This window comes from Ochlerotatus camptorhynchus, unplaced genomic scaffold, assembly GCF_037179485.1.
Source record: "Ochlerotatus camptorhynchus isolate MF236.1 unplaced genomic scaffold, CSIRO-AGI_Acam_v1.1 ptg000212l, whole genome shotgun sequence".
In the NCBI taxonomy this organism is placed as follows: domain Eukaryota; kingdom Metazoa; phylum Arthropoda; class Insecta; order Diptera; family Culicidae; genus Ochlerotatus; species Ochlerotatus camptorhynchus.
In genome coordinates, this window is record NW_027040702.1 from 118028 (window position 1) to 140949 (window position 22922).

At 39.7% G+C, this 22922-nt stretch overlaps 1 protein-coding gene across 1 annotated transcript in view; it reads right to left on the reverse strand.

The window, feature by feature from the left end:
• Positions 1-6715: 6715 nt before the first annotated feature.
• Positions 6716-22922, reverse strand: part of LOC135703348 (uncharacterized) — a 33275-nt gene continuing 17068 nt past the window's right edge. Inside the window, exons 3-5 of the mRNA XM_065224542.1 lie at positions 10631-11266; positions 7144-8442; positions 6716-6739 (exon numbers count right to left, since the gene is read on the reverse strand). Coding sequence (XP_065080614.1) covers positions 6716-6739; positions 7144-8442; positions 10631-11266 — 1959 coding nt within the window. The remainder of the gene's footprint in view (positions 6740-7143; positions 8443-10630; positions 11267-22922) is intronic.

Sequence of the window (22922 nt, forward strand, 5' to 3'; positions counted from 1 at the left end):
CCAACATACAAATTCTGTGGGGATTGCTACTGGTCGTTTTGTTCAGAGTGTGGTACACAAAGACAAGCACACGCACACACACACACACACACACACACACACACACACACACACACACACACACACACACACACACACACACACACACACACACACACACACACACACACACACACACACACACACACACACACACACACACACACACACACACACACACACACACACACACACACACACACACACACACACACACACACACACACACACACACACACACACACACACACACACACACACACACACACACACACGCACGCACATTACTGCATTTATTTGATGTTTATTGCATGGAATTAAAATATAACCTGTGTATGATAATTGTTTGAAGAAGAATGGGATGCGACATTTTTCTTATTCTCTATCTCCGTCATTCGCTTGAAATGTAAATATTCACGACCGCTCGTGTGCTGGCTGCCTTGTTTGGCTGTGGACGATGGTTTTGCAAAAAATGAATCCTCTGTTCCCAGCTAACGATGATTCACATCACGATCGAAACATTTGGTGTGAAACAACGGCCAAGTTGGTTTATTGATAACCAAAAATCTCTCTCGCGTTCGCGAATCGTTTCCCAGAAATGATATGCCACACACGGGCGCGTAAGCAAAAAAAAAAAACAACTAGCCCGCACTTGTCAGTTGCCGTTGAAATACGAGCACCACTTGCAATGAGAGCGGGAGATAAAGCGTGACTATGAATTTTTATAGTCATTCATGTCGGTTTCCCGCATAAACGCGAACATAACTTGACCTTAACGACAATGGTTTAAAATTGTTTATAATACCTGCTTAAGTTTAACTTAAATAGTTATGGTACTTTACATGAACGTTTTTGTGATAAAGTTTTAACTTTAATGGAAATGGTTATTTGGAAGTGGACCTTACAAATAATGAATTTTTAAGAACCATTACCAATCAAAATAAAAATGATCGATGTTACAAAACCATCCATGGACCTTACTGAATACCATAACCATTACCATTAAAGTTATTCAATCATAAATAGAAAGGTACTAATATAATTGCTTTTCCGAAAATGTGTGGAGAAAACAAGAATTTGGAATGGAAATGGTTCTCAACAACGCATTATCAGAGTCGATGTTATAATAAGAGTTCCGCCAAGAGAAAATGTTGCGAACAAGCAGCACTGTTTGTGACTTATTTTTCGTCAGAGTAAACGACAACCAGATTTTTTGCGTTATACACCCTTATGACGGTAAGCTCCAACTCGGATTAACTTTTAATACCGTCCCTGTTTGGATGACCCGCAAAATGTTTGCACAGAGTCGTGTTGACCAAACCTGATGCCAACATAAAATCAACCGGACATTCTTGATGAGGATTTAATCCGAGGATAATACCGGTTGGAGCTTACCACCATTAGAAATTATCGCCGACTTCGGTAATTTTAACCGAAATCTTAACAGCTGAACTTTTCGGTAAAATTTATGCAATTCAATTCAATTGCTTTTCAGCTACTTTGAAACATTACGTTTTATCACGTGATATACGCTGTCTTGCATTGAGCACTCATACATCTTGTATTCACTGAAAATCCTATGTATGAGTGCTCATTGCAAGACAGCCTATATTACGTGATATAGGCTGTAATGTGAACGGGGAATTAGCTACCGGTGGAAACTAATGATTTTAAATTGGCTCACTGCTTGACTAGCCTATTGATACCAGGAAAATCGGTTTATGTACCCCATTCTAGTCGAAATTCTAGTACTACACTACGTTTGTTTTGATTCGCTATGAAAATTTAACAGATCAAATGAGGGGTTCGTGGATTTTCCTATGTTTCGAGGGGTGCATCGATTAGCTTGGGACCGAAGAGAATACCAGAGCTGAGCCAAAAGTTGAGCACGTTTCTTCGGGATCTTCTTGTCTTAGGGTGGTCTCTGGGTCTTGGGGTGGCATTTTTTTTCGCTCTTGGTAGTTTTCAGTGCCAAATTGGAGATGAAGAAGTAGGGTTACGTACCCCAATTCCCTCCTATTAAGCACAACCCACACTTAGTCTTTCTTAATCTTACGTAGTTTAGCACCAAACGGAATGTTATTATTACTGGTGGCTTCCAAATTAATTTACCTCTCCCTACGTATCGTAAGATTTGATAAAGAGTAACAGATTGTTGAGATATTGTTAAAAGTCTAACACTGCTTCTTGACGCCAAACTTGGCCTACGAATTTTAAACTAGGCTTAACGCATTGAAACGCCAATGTATTCAATTCGGCCTATCGGATGAAGAAAAAAATATTCGGTCGAAGCACTTCATCTGTTTTTGAGAATATTGGGTGCAAACATTTATATCACGCGTACTTATTGACTTCGTTCGGTAGCATTTGAACTTAAGTATCGTACCAAATGCTCAATTTACCTGTTCACGCCAAAATCATGGATTTATTTAATGCTTTCTGCTTGATAGGCCCAAAATGGACGCTTAGGCCGAAGTAGTTCTCTGCCCTATTTTCGTTGGTTTTTGGAGAGATATATCAAGAGCAAATTTTCATTATGTCGTAAGTAACATTCGCACCAATCCGAGAAAAATAAAGTTTTGTTTTGATGACCGAAAAGTTATTCCTATTTCCAATTAAACACATATAATCCCATAGTGATAGCAATGTTTAACAAATTTAGCAGGGTTTTAATCATACAAAAGCAAATCGCTAGCTTTCATGCTAAAAAATACTGCACACTACGAAAAAGACATGTAAATTTCAGTGCCCTGAGACCGACACATGCAAGCGGCCCTTTTGACATAAGAATCAGTTGACAAGGACGAGAAAATCAATTCAATCAAACGCACTTTTCGTCGAGTTGCATATGTTTAAGTTTCAGGACACTTAATTTTACATGTCATGTTTGCTTACGTTCCATGATTTACGTCAAAGCTGAATTACGTCTCGTGTAAAAATAATAATTTCTAAGTGTGTGGTTTTTGAGTCAAAATTTATTATGCGTCGTTTAGTGGCCCCTATTGTTACTTAAGTCAAAGTGTATTTACCAGGATATTCGGGAGAATTATCAATTACGTCTCCTTACGTGCAGCCCATTCATCATTTTAGGACTACTGAAATCATCTTAGCAACAAACAGTTCGATTTATTCACTTTAATAATAAGAAAGCGAAACGACCAACGTACACTTTTCACGGGTTTCTCAGCGCTGTTACTTAAGTCAAACGGCATCTCCATAGATATCGGGTGACTTAAGTAACATCGAAAACTTTTCTGATCGGAAGGTGATTACGTCAAAAAACAATTTGACTGGTAAATAAATTTAAAAATAGGATGTGATCCTATATTCGGACAGTATACAGTGTAATAGCAGGAGCATCGATTGACACTGATAGCTCGACTTTGTTTACCTTTGTTACTTTCGACGTAATGAAAATTTGCTCTTGATATATTCGCATTATGCAGAGAGAGAGAGGATAACGAATTATCGGTGAAAAGGGAGAGATGAAAATATGAACGGTACACTGATAAATTTAACTATTCCTATTTTGCTTGAAATTTAATCAATTTGACATTAAACTCAGTTTAATCATATCAAATGATTAAAAATTAATCCTCTCTTTCTAAAAATTAAGCATCTGATACTAATCCCAGTTTAATCATGGATGATTAGATTGTAGATTATCTTTTTTTGAATAAATTTCAACCATTTTTGATTCTATTTTAATATTTTTTGATTGAATTTTAATCTTTTTTGGTTGTATATCAGTATTGAAAAAGAATAAAATTTAATACTGGAAAGATTATTTCGAATTTAATCATGCATGTTTACTGCCGAAGTAATCATGGCTCGGACTCAATAAGGTGAAGCGGGAATCTGCATACTTTTTAAGCTTTTTTGATTTAATTTATCTTTGAGTGTATACAACTCACCGAAAAGTAGGTTGAGTGAGGAAATGCTTATCTTACAGCTATGTAAGAATTTCTATCCCTGTATATATATTAGTTACCAACCGAACCACCAGCATAGATCCAGTTAGTAACAACACGATTCCAACAAACACCATACAATCATTATTCGGGCCATATCATCAGAAGCCAGCTATTCCACAGCCAACCTGAAGCTTGTTGCTAACAACATTTGCGTACATTCCATAGCCACCGTTTAACCCACATCAGCAGAAGTAAACAGTTCAACCGAGTGCAACGATCGAACACTATTTTGGCCTCATCAGCAGATAACATCCTGACCACAGCGACGACGACGACAACGACGGTGGACGACCCTTGGACATGCTAAGTCAGCAGATCAGTTAGCTAGCGCAGGGTAACTTTAAGTATCGCTTAATATAGAAATTCATTCTTAGTTTAGCAGCTCAATCGTTCAGATCTCTTTTTTTAAAAACCCGTATCCGACAACCCGTCACATAATTTATTAACATTCAAAAACAAAACAATTTTGCTTACAAGAAACTGATATACAATGCTTACCTCCTGAATTCATATTAAATACACATACCTTATTCCTCGTTATCGCTATCTCCTGATTTGTCTCGCTCGAAATAGTTAAATAGAGTACAGGAACCAAAACGATGACACTTCTCAACAGAATGTGAGAAAGGAATAAACTGAATCGGTAGTATTTCGGATTAATGGAGGCACAACACAACTATACTTTACATATACATTTATTCTGAACTCTTTTTGGCGGTTTACATTTGTTCACAAGTCGATTTTCATTACGGTTTTTTTTAAATCATTTTAACTCCTTGATTATAGGCTTCGAGAAAATTTCTTATACCATTTTCTAGTTTGACAAATGGTATTGAGTTATTCACAACTAGTAAGATTCACTGACATTTACAATTAGGCTATGATGACAGTAAAGTGTAGCAATTTCAAACTTCAAGACCTGATCTCCAGGACAATTCGGAGAATGGAACATAGTTTGTTAACACCGTCATATACCTCACTTGATGTTGTGGGGCTGTATGATGCGGATTTGGTTATTACAATCTGTTGGTACATCATACAATACACCGTTGAGTTTGTAGAGTTAATCTTCAAGATGATTTGAAGGACCAGCAATATTTGAGATATGTCTTTTTGATCATACCGATTCAACATATTGGCTCGTTGTTTGAATAACACTGTTCAAATTGATGCATGTTTATTATTGAATGAAGGTCATAAAAAAGTTTATGAAAATCCCATTTTGCTTTTTCTTAATAATTGAAGTATTGTTGTACAATATTCATAGAGAAACTGTATGTTTAGCTATAAACAGTGATTTTTGACTGCTAATCTCTTACCAATCGCCAATTGGTACACTATTACAATTCCAAACATTTTTATTGATAAATTTCCATGTGAAATTCCACATGATTTTCATGTGAGCACACATAAACAGAATCCACCCAGAAGCACACATGAAATGTATGAGTCTAATGAATAGTACGTGTGGTTACACTTGGCTTTTTTATGTACACATGTGACACATAGATATCATTCGTTGATCACATTGCAAAAATTCATGTGTGGGACCAATAAAAACAGCCTTTGACACTTCATTAGTGCAGGGATCATTAGGATGCCTGCTACTGGTCGGAAGGGCTGGCAGGCTCTGCGTTTTCATTATTTTCCATATATGGTGGAACCCACGGAGTGGCTTCACATTCCGATGCAAACCACTTTCACTGATGACTTTGGACCTGAACTCTTTGGTCACTTTTGTTTGTTCCTTATCAACAATATGCTGCAGGTTACTCAGTACTGTTTTTTCGAGCGTGGCTTCTAGTGGCAGTATTTTGAATTTCTCTCGAAGCGATTCAGGCAAAGGAATCCTTAGAACATACAACCAGTCCTGGTGCAATGGCTTGTGCCTTTCCATAGTGCTTGATTTAGGAGTAGGGTTTTTGGCATCAGGCATATTTATAGTTGTATGTTGGGTTTCATCGCGAAGTAAATGTAATTCTTCACCGTTCGTATTTCGAGCTTCAGAAGCAAATGGTCTGGTTTGCGTTGCACCAGCAGTTTCCGCTGCTCGATCTCTACGTTCAGTTTCTTCATTATTTGCATTTTGAGAAGAGTCAGTCTGGTTAGGGTCCGACATATTCCTACGTTGTACCATAATTTTAGCGCAATCATTTTCATCCACTATTATCTTAACAAAATGGGAATTTTTTCGAAACAACTCTTTAGAATAGTAAAAAGAAATGTTCTGTTTCGGCAAAAAATTCAGAAATGGATAGTTTTCTCGAAGATATTTCAGGATTTTGTTGATGTGCTTATACCACTCTCGATTCAGGCCCGATTCGATCCGAGCTAGGAGATGCACTTTGCTGCTGAGGTTGATCAATTCAGACTCACCCCGAATTTCACTGATGTCGCTTACTGCTAGACCGTTGATTAGATTCTGAATGATCATTGGACCACACAAGATAAATGGTATGAAAATGAAAACCTTAATAAGGTCGATTTCCATCGATGCCGCTTCCAGCTCTCCGATGGTCATTACTAGAATTTTGACCCCAGCATTCAGACCGGTTCCGAACTTGTTGAAAGTATCGTTTTCGGTGTTGATTTCAGTAGAATTCGAACCCTTTGATGTCGATATACTGTTATAAACCAAATAGAAGCTGTAAAAGAAGGCCAACAGGATCGGACAGAAAGCGACGATGCTTAGGAAAAAGTTTTTAGCCACCACCAGCAGCATCCATCTGTAAGTGGAGAAGATATCGTCCGAAAATGCACCTGCGAGGCAAATAATGTCATATGCAAAAAAGAAGACGCTCAGTGCAGCAAGCAATATAAGGAATCCGACATCATTCGAATTCAGGCTCAAAATGATGCACATAAGAAAAATTTTAGCTATGTCGCAAATATTTTCATGCTGTCGAAAGTAACGATTGCCAAACACAGCCCACTGAAATAACTCTCGTATAATAATAAATAGACATCCAATCCAACTCCAGACGTATAACGCACTCGAGTAGTTTCCATGGCAAAAGTATTCTAATGTATACCAAATAAAGACAACTGCCGTTAACAATGTACAGAACAGATTAATAACGTGCAAAATACTCCAACGTAACCATTCGATTTGAACATAGGTTTTAATCACTGGATGGTTGAGGAGTGGCTTCAGTTTACTGGAGTTTGAAATTCGCTTGATGCAACCAATTGTCGATAATGTTTGCCTATTGTCATTCTTTGGATTCTTATGTTCAAGTTTGGTTTTATGTTGCATTTTTTTCGAATAGTATGGACATAAACCGTTGAAGTCTAGTTTGAACTCCTTTTCTTTACCGCTGAATGTTTTAACGGTCTTGTCCAAATATTCTTTCAGGAATGCATGCTTCGCGTAGTCCAGGGGAGTTTCGCCCTTTTTGTTGCGAACACCCAGAAATCCGGTTGTACGTTCCGTACAAATTGTCATGGCAATATCCTCCAGACCATATTTGAGCGCAATGTGAAGGGCAGTGTTCCCATCAGCATCCGTCTTCGCAAGGGAGATCCTTTCATCGCTTACCATCATTCTAGCACATTTCACGAGATCAGCCTTACGTTCGTTTTTGTCATCCAATTTCACGCAATGATGCAGAGTGAGTACCAGTATGGGTTCGTCATTGATGAGCAGCTTATCTTTATCCATTTTTTTCAAAAGCAGTTTCAGCACAGCTGTGTTTGTACTGTCACAAACCTTTCGCAATAGACCCTTCAGCTCGACACGATGCTGTAGTTCGATTGTTTTTGTTCTTTTTTCTACACCGTTGCTTTCGGGTTCTTGGCTTCTAACTCGGAAGATTTTGCTACCAAACTTTTTAACAATAAGCTCCACGCTTTTGCTTAAATTTAACTTCACAGCGGTGTGTAGCCAAAACTTGATCACCTTTTTCACGAAGCATTCCGTTTCCTCTACATTTAACGAGAGAAGCTTTTCCTCAAACTTTACCTGGTCCTTAAGCCGAAGAAAAGACTCCAACAACTCAATATCGCTTATAGCTTTGGCCCTTTTAGAACACTCTTCCAGAAATTCCTCATCATCCTTTTGCATCTGATTCAACTGATCTAAGAGTAGGTCGTCATTTCGTTCAGTTACTTTCGGAATATACTTGAAACTTGGGTTAATCTTGCGCGAATGCTCAAAATTTGCTCCTTTGTCCACCAGCATTCGAAGAAACGTCCTGTACTCCTCCAGTTTTAGTTTAATTTCCTCAAGTTGCTGCGTGGTTATGTCCTTGTCCAGCATTTGTCCTTTGACAGAATCGTACCGCTTGCGGATTAGGTCCAACGGCGTCCTTTGCTCCTTGTTGAGACGGTTTGTTTTGATGTCTTTTTGCTCCAGCAGCCACTGGGTGAAGCTTTTGTTAAGGCTCCGCACGGCGTAGTGGAGAGGAGTGTCCAGATCTCTCTGTATGGGCTGAGAAAAAAATGAGTTTTGGGGAAATACATTCTTTCGGGAAATACATTGCACCCCTCGAAACATAGGAAAATAGCGAATCAAAACAAACATAGCGTAGTACTAGAATTTCAACTAGAATGGGGTACGTTGATCGGTGTACTTGGGACCGATAGGCTAGTCCAGTGTGAACCAATTTAAAACCATTAGTTTCCACCGATTGATTATAGTACGTTCAGACTAAAGATACTGAATTGAGCAAAGAGGCGACATCTAATCAATTTGACAGGTCTTCTGCTCGATTGGAATAACTTTTCCTATGACTTTGACAGATAATCGATTGTTCAAGTTATGACATGTCGTTTCTTTATAAATTCAGCCTCTTTAGTTCACTACTTGAATAGCCTATTGGTCCCGAGTAAATCTATAAGCGTACTCCATTCTAGTTGAAAGTCTAGTACTACTCTATGTTTGTTTTGATTCGCTATGAAAGTTTGACAGATTAAATGAGGGGTTCGTGGATTTTCCTATGTTTCGAGGGATGCATCTTGGGGGATTAGCTTGGGACCGAAGATAGTACCAGAGCTGAGCCAAAAAGTTGAGCACCTTTCTTCGGGACCTTCTGGTCTTAGAGGTAGTTAGCACTATGTTATAACCATTTCTGAGCGATTCCAGACGAATTCGCAAATCCATTATTTTTCGTTCTTCGTCTTCTTCACATTTTAATTGCTTATTGCATAATAGCTTATTGTGTGCTCTCAATTTAGTGTTCTAGATGCACTTCCACAGTTTTTAATTGAAAGCCTTCGATGCCTGTACCATTTTGCATTAGTATAATTGTGTGGCAAGTACAATCATACTCTATTCCCAAGGAAATCGAGACATTTTCCAACCCGAAAAATTCATGGACCGGACCGGGAATTGAACCATAGAGGTAACTCTAAGACCACTGGGTCCCGAAGAAAATCATTATTATTATTGGCTCACTCAGTACCAGAACAACGGTCCCAAGCAGTCCCAAGCTATTTCACTCACCCCTGCATGTTCTGCATGAATCCACACACCCCTGATGTTATCTGTCAAACTTTAATAGCGAATCAAAACAAACATAGTGTAGTAATAGAATTTCAACTAGAATAGGGTACGTTAATCGTTTGCTTGGGACCAATAGGCTACTAAAGTGGTGAGCCAATTTAAAATCGTTAGTTTCGTATTGATTGTTGATTGAACCATCCAGCATGGTCTTGCTTTGTAGCTGCGCCTTTACCAACTGAGCTAACCTATATTTTTTTTTATTTGGCTTAAAATTTTCAGAACCGCTCCTCATTGCCAAAAGTGCAATTTTGCATCTTCAGATCACCATTTTAAATCATGCCTTAACTTTTAAAAGGGTTTATAGAAAAATGTTAAGTTTATCTTCAGAAAACTGTTCCTAGAAAAATATTTGCCCAATCGGTTTGGTATATCCGGCAATGTTTAAGGGAACATCAGGAACCATTTGAAAACAAAAAATGCACTCTAAAAAACGTTTTTTATGTTCTAGGGGACAATGAATGCCAATGTGTATAAGGTGCATGAAAAAAGGTCGCATTGTTTTATTTTTATATTTAAGAAGACACTAATCATATTGAAGAGCTGCCAAGAGATTTTTTATTATGAATTTCCAAAACTTTCGGAAAAATATATTGTTTGAACTGGAGAACGGCGAAATACATTCGAAAATAGCCAAAAACTACCAACTTATTTCAAACCGTTAAAACTCGAAAACCCTTTTTTTACTGTAAATTTGGCTGGCCAAATAAAAAAATACGAAAATAAATGGATTTGCGAATTTGTCTGAAATCACTCCTCTTTAAGGGCATCAACCGAAGACATCATATCAAGGAAACTTTGCCAGGAAACTTTGCTAGAAGCCATGGAATGGATACAGTAGCACTGCGCTTGAGCGCAGGCTGAACTAAACGCATTTGAAAATGAGCACAACGTGAACTTCTCTTCAGAGGTAGGAATCTGCCTTCAAATTCGTTCCGAGCATATTTTAGCGGTTAGACGACACGGTTATGCCTGTCCAATAGCGGTCGTATGAGATAACGCGGATGTTGCCAGTCTTTTTGATATGCTGTCTTCGATTCAATGCAATTTAATACCTCAAGTCCCGTTGAGTCGGGTGTTTTTTTTTTTCACGTGTGTTATGTTTTTAAGTACTTACCTCATTGACGCTCGTTTCATATTCGTCGTCCACTTCATACTTTTGCAGGATAATCTTCAGAAATGGTTCAAACAAATCAAAGTTTCTCAGCATTATAATTAGCGAAGGGTGTGTTCCAAGATTTTGCAGGGGCGTCTTTGGCGTGGGAATTTTTGACCGAAATGAAAACTTAGTTTTATCCTTCACAAGCTGGTTCACTATATTTATTTCTGGATTGACACGCCATTTCTTGAGAAGCTTTATGCCATCGGAAACCAATTTTTTGGCATTCGTCTGTGCTTGCTGCTTCGAAGTTTTACCATCAAAATACATTTCCCATTCAGATGGCAGTGATATATTTTTCAGACATTCAATAAAGCTGTTTTCGATGTCCTGCAGCTTTTTTTCTTTATCGTCAGCTTTCGACTTAAGATATGTAGCTGCTTCCTTGCGCAGTTGTTGCAAGGCGTAGCGTATGCGTTTTGTTTCTTCGTTTTTCAAATCCGAATCTGTGGCTGATATTTTAAGAAAATGTGTTTCCAACGCTTCCAATAGTGGACCAAAAGACTTGTTCAGTATGCATATCTTAAAATTGGCTAATGTATTCCATATTATTGGGCGCAGTACAATCCTGTTGTATTCTTTCACAAGTGGGGCCTGAAACAGATGGTTCTTTTGAGATGTTTGTTTGATAGATATGGTGTATTAAAAAAAAGCATATACAGTGCCCTTATACTAAAGAATAAGAAAGAATCAAGAAATCATACAAACCTAGATACAGCTAGTTTTACACATGATGGAATCGGGAATATGATTTTTGCTACATTAAAACGATGAAATGCTCCGTAAATCTTGAAGAAAGGTTTTATACTGCGTAACTACTCATAAATAATTACTATCCTGACCTTGTCTTCTTTTAGTCAGAGGAGCGAATCGAAAGATGATTCTAATGAAAAAAGATTCTAAAAGCAGCTTCTGAAGAGGTTTTTTTGGGAAGTGTAAGATTTCTTTCTAAACCTTTCTGCAACAAACACGTGAACTGCACTTTTAATCATTAATCTAAAAACTAACACTATCTCCCATAATCAGGAAACGCGGAAACTCGGTCCATTGCTCATTCGTGCTTTTCCTTTCTTCCTACCTAACGAGAATGATTCTACCTGATTCCGATATGTTTGCCGAAAGCACCGACCGTTTGTCGTGCTTTTCTTTTTATCTATTCTCGCAAATTCACAAGACAATATGCGCTCAATAGAAAACCGGAACGATAGTCCATAAATGGTTGGATGATGGAAATGATGGAACTAGTCCATAAATGGTTTGGATGATACCCCGAACCAGGCATACCAAAAGTACCGCCTCATGACAGTATTCCAACGGCTGTCGCTTTCTTTTTCCTACGACAGCCTTGAGATTGAGCTATATGTGACAGCTCACAGTGAAGGCCGGTGCACAATGCATACATTTTCGGGTTTTTTGACAGATAATGCATGGGCTCACTGTCAAAAAACCTGAAAACGTATCCATTGTGCGCCAGCCTTGAGGCTGTTATACGACATGCAACGTTGCCGTCTTGTGCAGTACACGACAGCACGACAGTGCGAAACCGAACTTTTTGTCAGTGAGAACCTCAACCTGAGCTGGGTTTTAAAAACAAACGATCAAGCTGACGTTTGTCAGAAAACAAGCAGACTTAATCTTGATACTTAGGTTGGAACTGAATAATAAACGAATTCGCTATTGACCAATAATGCACGGAATGAACTCACGATAAAATTTGACTTTTGAGCGGTGCCGTGTTAACTTAAAATGAACACATGATGTAATGCTCGCTAAACTTTAGAAAAGTTCCTATCAACTTTTGTAAACAACTTGTTAGGTCCTTTTCTCACGAGTCGAAGAACACCCACGCAAACCAAACCACTATCGGAAAGGGGAGAATTCACCCTACCCAATGGTGTTATTGTTTTGCATGGGCGTACTTCCGTTCGCGCGAAAAATGTCTAACAAGTTTTGTGTACATAAGTTGATAGGCCATTTTTAAATGCTACGCGAGTATTATTCATGTGTTCATTTTTAGTAAACACGGCACCGCTCAAACGTCAAATTTGTTCATGCAGTTCATTCCGTGCATTGGTCAATTAGGTACTGCAGCGTGACGTCACAAATGAACTCAGTGTTAATCGGCTGAACCTATTTGACAGTTCAGTGGTACTATTTACAAGCACTTAGAGGAAACGCTCCTATAGTTGCGGTACGTTAGAAGCGTTAGGTTCCTATAGTTGTGTATGGAGACTCAATACACAACTATAGGAACCTAACGCTTCTAACGTACCGCAACTATAGGAGCTTTTACCCTAGTCGTTTTTTCGAAAAAAATATATTTTAAAATTTCCGAATTTTAACTTGAAAATTGTCGAGGAAATGCGTGGTGAAAGGATGTGGCTCGTGGACATTGCAAATGTGTGGTTTACATCTCACTGCAATCTGAAAAATTATCCAGAAAATCTACCCAAGAAAAAATCGACTAAGTCCACGTAAACAGTACCAGTGAACTGTCATCAGATTGAAGTTCACCCCGACGGTGCAAAACCTAATTAGTCATGTATTTTGTTCGTTCGGCTATGACAGCCTCGGATGGTCATTCGTTACGTTCCTCGTACATACAACAAGCAGTCCGTCAAACTGCTGATTCGTTGCTGCTGTCTTTGAAATTTTGTTTGTATGTCGTAAGACTGCTACTACACTACCAGCATAGAGGTAACTCTAAGACAAGTAGTTCCCGAAGAAACGTGCTCAACTTTTTGGCTCACCTCTGGTACTATCTTCGGTCCCAAGCTTGTCGAATCACCCCTCGAAACATAGGAAAAACCAATAACCCCTCATTTTATCTGTCAAACTTTCATAGTGAATCAAAACAAACATTGTGTAGTACTAGAATTTCGACTAGAATAGGGTACGTTAATCGTTTGCTTGGGACCAATAGGCTACTAAAGTGGTGAGCCAATTTAAAATCGTTAGTTTCATATTGATTGTTGCTACCAGTGTGGCGCCGGAGCTCGTTCGGTTGCTATCACGTTCGTGCTGCCCATTGCAAAATTTTCTTTTTTTTTTCCTTTATTTAACGTCGGTCTCTGTTCCGCAATCTAGTGCCAATCACCGACGGACATCGATTGCCATCCATTGACGGCAACCGAATGTGCAGGAAGGCAGCTTCCACACCTGCGTAGGATATCGCACCCATTCACAACACACATGGGCCGGGACCAACGGCTTTACTTTCCTTCCGAAGGAAGACGTGACCAGATATTTTTATGCCTCAGAAAAATCCCACCAACCTCGGCTGGGGATTGAACCCAGACCTATTGGGGTGTTAGAAAGCAGTCACGCTTACCACCACACCACCGGCGCCGGCTGTTGCAAAATTTTCATCCGATATTTTTTAAAAACGCGCGGTCTCCGGCGAAAAATATAAGCCTACCCGACACCAACCTGACTACTATTAAACCCCAACCCGATGTTGGCCCGACATTGACCCGACATAAACGCATAATTGACCCGACATTTGGCCGACGTCGACCATACATTGACCTTACATTGACCCGACATCGGACCTACATATCTGTTCGGGATCATTCTTCTGGGTTTCTTCCATACTCCACTGCCGTATATCAATTGTATATAATGTCTCGTGACAGCCACTTGGGTAAGCTGAGGGATGTCGTCGGTTTGTGAAGGCTGTTATGACGACAGAAACATTGAGAACCTGGTCATAAAGAAATGCATAAATACAGCCCATTCCGTTCACTACGTTCCAAGCACGATGATTTTAGCAAAGCGGGTATAGATGCGACTGTTCTAATACAGCTTTCATTCGTTCGTGCGTGCGCTGTTGCCAATACACTTCAAATTCAGATCTGAACGTACCGTAGCAAGCGGTAGTAAAGCACACAAAGCACCAGTCAATTCAGGTATAAACCAACTGTCACGAGGAGGCTGTACTATTTGGAAGCCTGCCCCGAACACATCGTTAAACGAAGCAACCACAAATTTTTTTGTTACGCTCAAAAAATTTCACACGTCATCATCATGTGCCTCACACACACACTTATTGTGAAACACATCCATTTCATGTGTAAATCTTATGCTGTGAACCACGCCTGTTGGTTTAAATTGTGACACATTTGTAGTCTATGTGCCTCACATGGCGATATCAATAGCTTAGCACATCATAATGGTTCAATGTTGTACAATATTCTAATTTATCGACTTGCGTCTTTGAATTTCTCTGCTGGTATCATTTTCGGCGGTCACCAGTGAGCCCAAATACACGAACTCATCGACCACCTCGATTTCGTCACCGTCAATCTGAGCTTGGGGTGGGAGGCTAACATTGTCTTCCCTAGAACCTCTTCCTTTCATCTATTTTGTCTTTGATGTGTTGATGGCAAGTCCAATCCGCCTAGCTTCAGCCTTCAGTCTGATGTACGTTTCCGCCATCGTCTCAAAGTTCCGTGCCATGATGTCAATGTCATCGGCGAAGCCAAGAAGCTGGATGGACTTCCTGAATATCGTGCCACTCGTGTCTATCCCAGCTCTTCTGATCACACCTTCTATCGTGATGTTGAATAGCAGACACGAAAGTCTATCACCTTGCCGTAACCCCCTTCGAGATTCAAAGGGACTCGAGAATGTTCCCGATACTCGAACAACGCACATCATTCGATTCATCGTCGCCTTGACCAATCGCGTCAGTTTATCCGGAAATCCGTACTCGTGCATAATCAGCCATAGCTGATCTCGATCGATTGTGTCGTATGCGGATTTGAAATCGATGAACAAATGATGTGTGGGCACGTTGTATTCGCGACATTTCTGCAGAAACTGCCGAATCGCGAAAATTTGGTCCGTGGTAGCGCGGGCACTCATGAATTCCGCCTGGTATTGCCCCACGAACTCTCTTGTAAATGGTGACAGGCGGCGGCATAGAATTTGGGAGAGTACCTTGTAGGCGGCGCTCAGCAGTGTGATCGCGCGGTAGTTGCAGCAATCCAACTTGTCGCCCTTTTTGTAGATTGGGCATACGACACCTTCCATCCACTCCTCCGGTAATATCTCCTCCTCCCAAATCCTGGCAATTACCCAGTGCAGCGCTCTAGCCAGTGCTTCACCACCGTATTTTAATAGCTAACTTGGTAGTTGATCTACACCAGTTGCTTTGTTGTTCTTCAGCCGACCGATCTCCTCCTCAACTTCTTGAAAATCAGGGGCCGGTAGCCTGTCGTCTTCTGCGCGTGCTCCAAGGTATGTTGCCGTGCCACCTTCGTTTTCTACTGCTTCACCGTAGAGGTGCTCGTCATAGTACTTTTTCCACCTCTCAATCACCTCACACTCGTTCGTGAGAAGGTTACCGTCCAAGTCCTTGCACATTTCGGCTTGCGGCACGTAGCCTTTGCGCGAACTATTTAGCTTCTGGTAGAACTTCCGTGTGTCGTTTACGCGGTACAGATTTTCCATCGCCTCGCGATCTCGGTCTTCCTGCTGACGCTTCTTCCTTCGGAAAACCGAGATTTGTCTTTTCCGCGCTTGTCTGTATCGCTCCACATTCAATCTCGTGCGGTGTTGCAGCATTCTCGCCCGTGCTGCATTCTTCTCCTCTACTAACAGTTTGCATTCGCCGTCAAACCAGTCATTTCTTCGGTCCGGGATTGCAGTACCTAGTGCCGCTGCAGCAGTACTACCTATGGCTGAACGGATGTCCCTCCAGACATCTTCAAGAGAAGCTGTGCCAAGCTGCTCTTCCGTGGGTAGTGCAACTTCCAGCTGCTGCGCGTAGTCCTGGGCAACTCCGGCGTCCCGTAGTTGCTCAATGTTAGGTCGCGGCGTTCGACTTCGACGGGTGTTATGCACCGTTGAGAGTTTTGAGCGCATGCATACTGCAACTAGGTAGTGGTCCGAATCTATGTTCGCACTGCGGTACGTGCGGACGTTGATAATGTCGGAGAAGAATTTCCCGTCGTTTAGAACGTGCTCGATTTGGTTTTCTGTGTGTTGGTTAGGGGATCTCCAGGTGGCTTTGTGGATATCCTTGCGGGGGAAAAAGGTACTTCGAACTACCATTCCTCGAGAGGCTGCAAAGTTCATGCATCGTTGGCTGTTGTCGTTCGATACGGCATGCAGGCTGTTTGGCCCGATTGCCAGTCTATACATTGTCTCCCGTCCTACCTGAGCGTTCATGTCGCCGATCACGATTTTGACGTCCCGTTGCGAACAGCCGTCGTACACCTGCTCCAGCTGCGCATAGAACGCTTCTTTCTCGTTTTCGGGTCTCACTTCGTGTGGGCAGTGCACGTTGATGATGCTGTAGTTGAAGAAACGCCGCAAGCAAACACATGCCTTTTTAATGGGTCTGATTTGGGATTTGATCCTGGACTGTTGGGGTGTGCTGCTGCCGTTGACTTCGTTCGATCTCACTGGGCCACGATTGTACTCATTTATGAGACTAGTTGATAAGGATGAAGTCAAAACTCATGTTTTCGATGCAGATCATGTAATTCACATCGTATTGAAATGCAAAACAGTTCCATCCATCTTTTTTGAACAGTAGTGTGATTCAATGTGCAATTCACTTGAATTGATAGAGAAAGATTGTCAACATTTCAAAGTTTGAAACTTTAGAAATTAACGTAAAATGAGCCATGGTGAAATACATTTCAAATAAATGTGATTGTGCATATGACAAATCAAGTGTTTAAACACTTCGACTTTTTTGTTTTTGGTTATAGGGTTGCCAACCGTTTTTCAAAAATTATTGGAAAATTACAGCAAAAAAATGTAAGAAAACTGGATTGTTATAAAAATTTGATTTTCTTGCAAACATGCAAATTTCTGAACTTATTAGGATTTGTAATAAAATAAAATATGGAATTCAATGATCGAAAGTACAAGAGAAAACACCTTTTGGTTTGCAACCGAGAGATGCTGAATACAGCCCATAACGACGGCTTCCGCTGAATAAAAAGCAGACAAAGGAAACATAGACAGGCAAACGAATTGCATGGTACGGACAGCTTGCACAAATATCGGATCCAACTTTTCGTTTTCGCGAAAAGAATATAAGCTTTTTTCACTCGTCATGAGAAACGATATTCGCTGAGAAGCACGAGTGGTGAATTTCATACCAACCTTTTCTCACAATCGTTTTCGTTCTCGTTTCTCACTTTTCTTCATACTGGAAAGGGCATTTATTCTCACTTGTACAACTGCTCGTGAGAGCGCAGAGCTTTTCAGTGGACTACGAGCAATATCACACAGACTTGGTCCAGCAGACACTATTTTCGGTATCTTTCCCACAGCAGATGTTTAAATGTAGCAAGGAACGTGACGTCGTTCGTTGTTACCATTGAGGAATGACAGAGTAAGCGAGACGGACCTGTCTGTTGGACCTGGTATATAGGACATTGAGCTACGCATTTCAAGCTTATTGCTTATCGCATAATAGCTTATTGCGTGCTCTCAACCAGGGTTGCTTCCACTCACTTGCTATAAAAACATATTTTTCAGAATTATGCAATCATTAGATGATATGATTATATGCTGTACTTGTAAGTAACGAGACGAGGGTTTGAAGTATGTGTTTGACTCATAAAACCTGCCAATTTTGCTTTCAGAGCGTCACAATAAGCGATCTTATGATTCGAGAGCGTTCACTCAGAGTGAGCACTCACGAGTCGTAAAATTTCTGATTGTGACGCACTGAAAGCAATATTGACAGATTTTATGTGTCAAAAACATACTTCACATACTCATATTGTAACTTACAAGTACAAATTATCACTATACCATCTCATGATTTCATAATTCTGAAAAACATTTTTTATAGCAAGTGAGTGGAAGTAACCCTGCTCTCAACTTATTGTTCTAGATGCACTTGCACAGTTATTAATTGATAGCTTTCGATACCTGTACCATTTTGCATTAGTATAATTGTGTGGCAAGTACAATCATACTCTATTGCCCAGGGAAGTCGAGAAATTTTCCAACACGAAAGACTCCTAGACCGGACCGGGAATCGAACCCAGCCACCTCCAGCATGGTCTTACTTTGTAGCTGTGCCTTTACCGACTGAGCTAAGGGAGGTTCCACATTGAGCTTCAAACAAGTCCTCGAAATACCTAGCATACTTTTTAACGAAGTCCGATGTTCAGTTCATCAATTAAATTTCAAGTAAATAAAGTATCATACGTTAGCAAATTGTGTAGTTCCATTCGTTATATAAACAATCGGTTCAATCATAAATCAAAGCTAAATGAATTTGGTTCTTTGATAATTAATTTGATTGTGAAATACGGTTCAAATTTTTGAAAAAAATCTATTCTTCTTCCGCAGCAACGGTTTGACGTTTAGTTTCGATCCACTAATAGAGATTGCAAAAGTACAACTATGTGAAAGTGAAACCAAAGTGATAAAAACCACAGCACGCAACGCACAGCTGCACAGCAAGCAGATCGCGGAAACGGTGGTGTAAATTTCTGTGCAATATGATGCATATAAATGGAGCGTCACATATCATATACGTTTACATTATATATCATGGTAAAGTTCTGACACATTTCATGCAACGTAGCAAATATTGTATACAAAAGCCCATCCTTGTAAACAACATTGTTTGCAAGTTGTTCAGTTGATTGCTTTGCGTTATAGCATCCAGTACGGTCGATTTTTTTGTGCTCCGTTAATTTGGAAGTATTTTTGCTATTCGTTTGGTGTTAATAATCAGTTTTTTCTCTCGTTTAGTAATTTTTGGCAAAGTTCCGGACTAGTTAATTAATTGAGTGAGTTTTTTTTTAGAAGAAAGTGTAGTTTTCGACATTATCGAAAGAAAGAATTAATCTTCTTCGATTGGTAATCGACGAACCAATTTGTGCATCAGCCATGCGTGGTTACGCATACCAGAGTCGATGTTATAAAAAGAGTCCAGCCAAGAGAAAATGTAGTGAACAAGCAGCACTGTTTGTGATTCATTTTTCATCAGAGTAAACGGCGACCAGATGTTTTGCGTTAGTATCGGATGACTTTCATTCAGAAGTGAAAAAAATCATGCAGATAACGGAGCTTCTGGGAGACAAAAACAATTATAGAACCTGACAAATGTTCAAACAAGTGCTTGGTATAGCTTATTAATACCACAATGTACTAAATAAAGCGAAGAAATGTTTTTCATCTGCAATTACTAAAATATTGTCAGTCATGAATGCAATACTTGTAGTTCACTGGCTGTCGGAACAATAATGTTTATTTACTTTGCTTGTTTGGTACCCCGCTTGACAGTTGAGTGTGAGCATCGTTCATCCATCATCGTGCGTTTTGCGCTCCCACTAGTACGAGAAAATGGAGGTTTTGTTAGAAGACGACATGGATGACCGGTCATCTCATAAAGCTGATGACGTCATCCCTGGTTCGTCGTCTCAGTCTGTCAATGGACAGGCTGAGAAAAGCACCCGATCGCGGGTCTATCCGAATAACTCGACTGGTCCATGGGTTGTCTACTTTTAGCCTAAAACAAACCTTTGAATGTGTTTCAAATTTCAAATGATTTGACGAAGCGATTCTCGGCTGTGACCGAAATCACGAAGGTTAGGCACAATGAGCTTGGTGTTTCCGTCTCTAACCTTAAGTAAGCTAATGAGTTTACTGTCTCCCAGCTCTTTACGCTCGAGTATAGAGTTTACATCCCATTTCGTGTTGTAGAGATTGAAGATGTGTTTACCGAAGCGAGTCTGACCCCCGAGATCTTGGAGAAGCAGGTGGTTGGCCGTTTCCCTTGCTTCCGCCGTTGAAGATACTGAAGAGTTTTACCCCCACAGACTCGTTTTGTGTAACCTTTTGTGGTTCAGCCCTTCCTCACTACATCGAGCTGGGGAAACTTCGACTGCCTGTGCAATTGTTCGTTCCCCGAGTCATGGTCCGTTCAACGTGAACAAGGAGCTGCTGGAGGAAGCAACATTTCAGCGGATTCGGTGGAGCACGCACAAGAGCAGGAGGGCTCACCACCGTCAGCGTCACGACTGTTTTCATTCTCTGGAGGACGGGGTAGAGGATTATTATTGTCGAACTCACAGGAAAAACGTCACAGTATTATGAGCCACTGAAGATTATCACCGGAACATCGGGATGGTTTACCACCACAACCTTACCACTATAGGAAATTAGACGGACAAAAATAAAAAAAATTACTTTTTCGTACTCAGATTCTGGAATGCTCCATCAATAGTAAACACTTTGACTAAGAAGTTCCCAAAATTTTAGGTGTCTACGATTTTTAGTGTCAGAGATATTCAACTTGAAAGTTGAAAAAAATGCTGAAATCATACACTTTTTGCTTTAAAACAAGCCCACATTAAAATATCATTTTATAATGCATTTAACAGTTATTCATATGTTTTTACATACCATTAGAAAACTTATGAAGAGAGCTTTCAATAAGAATGCAATATAATATGATGAATAATATTAAAATAAATAAAAATTAAAAAAAAAATAATGAAAATATCAAGAAACACATCAAAATTTATTTTTTGTTGGTAAGCCACTTTTTATTCCCAAACATTCCCAGGTAATTTATGCTCCATGATCGAGTTTTACGTGTATCTTAATGAGTTCAGAAAAAAAAATCTTGCGCAAATTTGCACCACTTGGAAATAGAGCGTTTTCAAAAATTTGATTACATTAGCTGATTTTCGTGTAATAACATTATTTTCGCGTTACATATTCTCGTCAGTCTAAGCAGCGTACATGAGCTTCTTTTAACATTGTCTCGTTCTCATGCACACAACTGAAGACCTTGTTTGTTTACATTATGTTGCTGTCTGCTGATTTATGTATTCAAATCGACCTAATTGTCCAAAATTGTCTATAATCGTTTTTACAACGCTCGAATGACAATTATTGGCAGCTTCTTTTTCTTCGGCAGCCTTTTCAATTGATTTACGGGTTAACCGGTTGTCCTATTATCGGCACCTCTAAATTAGCTGCATCATGTAAAAATCTGACATGACAAATTTGTTCAGACATCAAAATCAGTTTGTAGCTGGTTAACCAAGATGTTCTGCTGTGCAATTACCGCTTGAAAATTGGTTGCCGAGAAAAGTCGTAGATGCCGAAGCCAACATTTACCCTATTTTAAATTTTTACGATGAAACTGTTTTGTTATATTGAAATGCGTTGTTGAACAACATACTTAATTTATTTTTGATATAAAAAGCAAAACAACATGACTTATTAAGAATGTATTGTGATGATGCTTATATGATCATTTATATTTATACCTGTTATTTGTGGGCTTTATTATATATCAAAGGTAGAATAATGCATCTGCTACCCACAATTCCTACCAATCGTTCAAGACTTGTTGAATCTACCTATATTTCTCATTGCGTTCAGAATCGTATCTAAATTGTTATGGGCCGTTTCTAGTTTCATTGAAGACGGTTAAACGCAAGTGTGAACATGGATAATAAAACTATTATTTTACTTTTTGACGTAAGGCTAACGCATAGCGAAAACATTCAAAAAGCCTTCAAGTATCCCATCCACGTGGAAAAGCAAACACGACTGCAGGATAAAATTTACAAACTTGTAAGTAAATACAAGGAGAAGTGGAGTCAATCTCAACGAAAAAAAGAGAGATTTGAATCAGATCATCGGAGTTGACTCGAATCTAGCTTTGCCATCAAGGAATTCATCGAAGAGGAGCAGAACGTTCCTTCAATTCAATGATGATGTTGACGAGGGGACATTCAAAGCAGTTTAATGAGCTGAGCGAAAGAAGCAAGCGTCGTCTCGTCGACAACGAGGAAGTAAATCCAAAGGTGGATAGCATCGAGAAGGCCTTATTTATTGCGCGACGGACTGCCTATAATCGACGGGACTTTAATCTGGTTAAGGTCATTGGACACCTTATTAAAAACCAAGAACATTATAAGAAAATATACGCGCAGTTAACAGATGAACGTGAAATGATGTCACCTGAAGAAGCATTTAGTATGTTCATTGAAGCTGGCTTAAGCAAAAGTCAATACGAAGTAATACATCGAGAGGCACCATCAAGATTTCCACCATACAACGTTATCGGGACATTTAAAAAAGTATGTACCCCTCCAACTCAATCCATTGTGTAAAACGCGTCCAAAATAAAGGTGAAACTACAGGCTCTGTTGGAGCATCCAGTCCAACGAATCATCAAAGTTATTGAGAGGGAACTCGACGAGTTTATGACATCAAAAAACCTGGAATATGCAAAATTGATTCTATT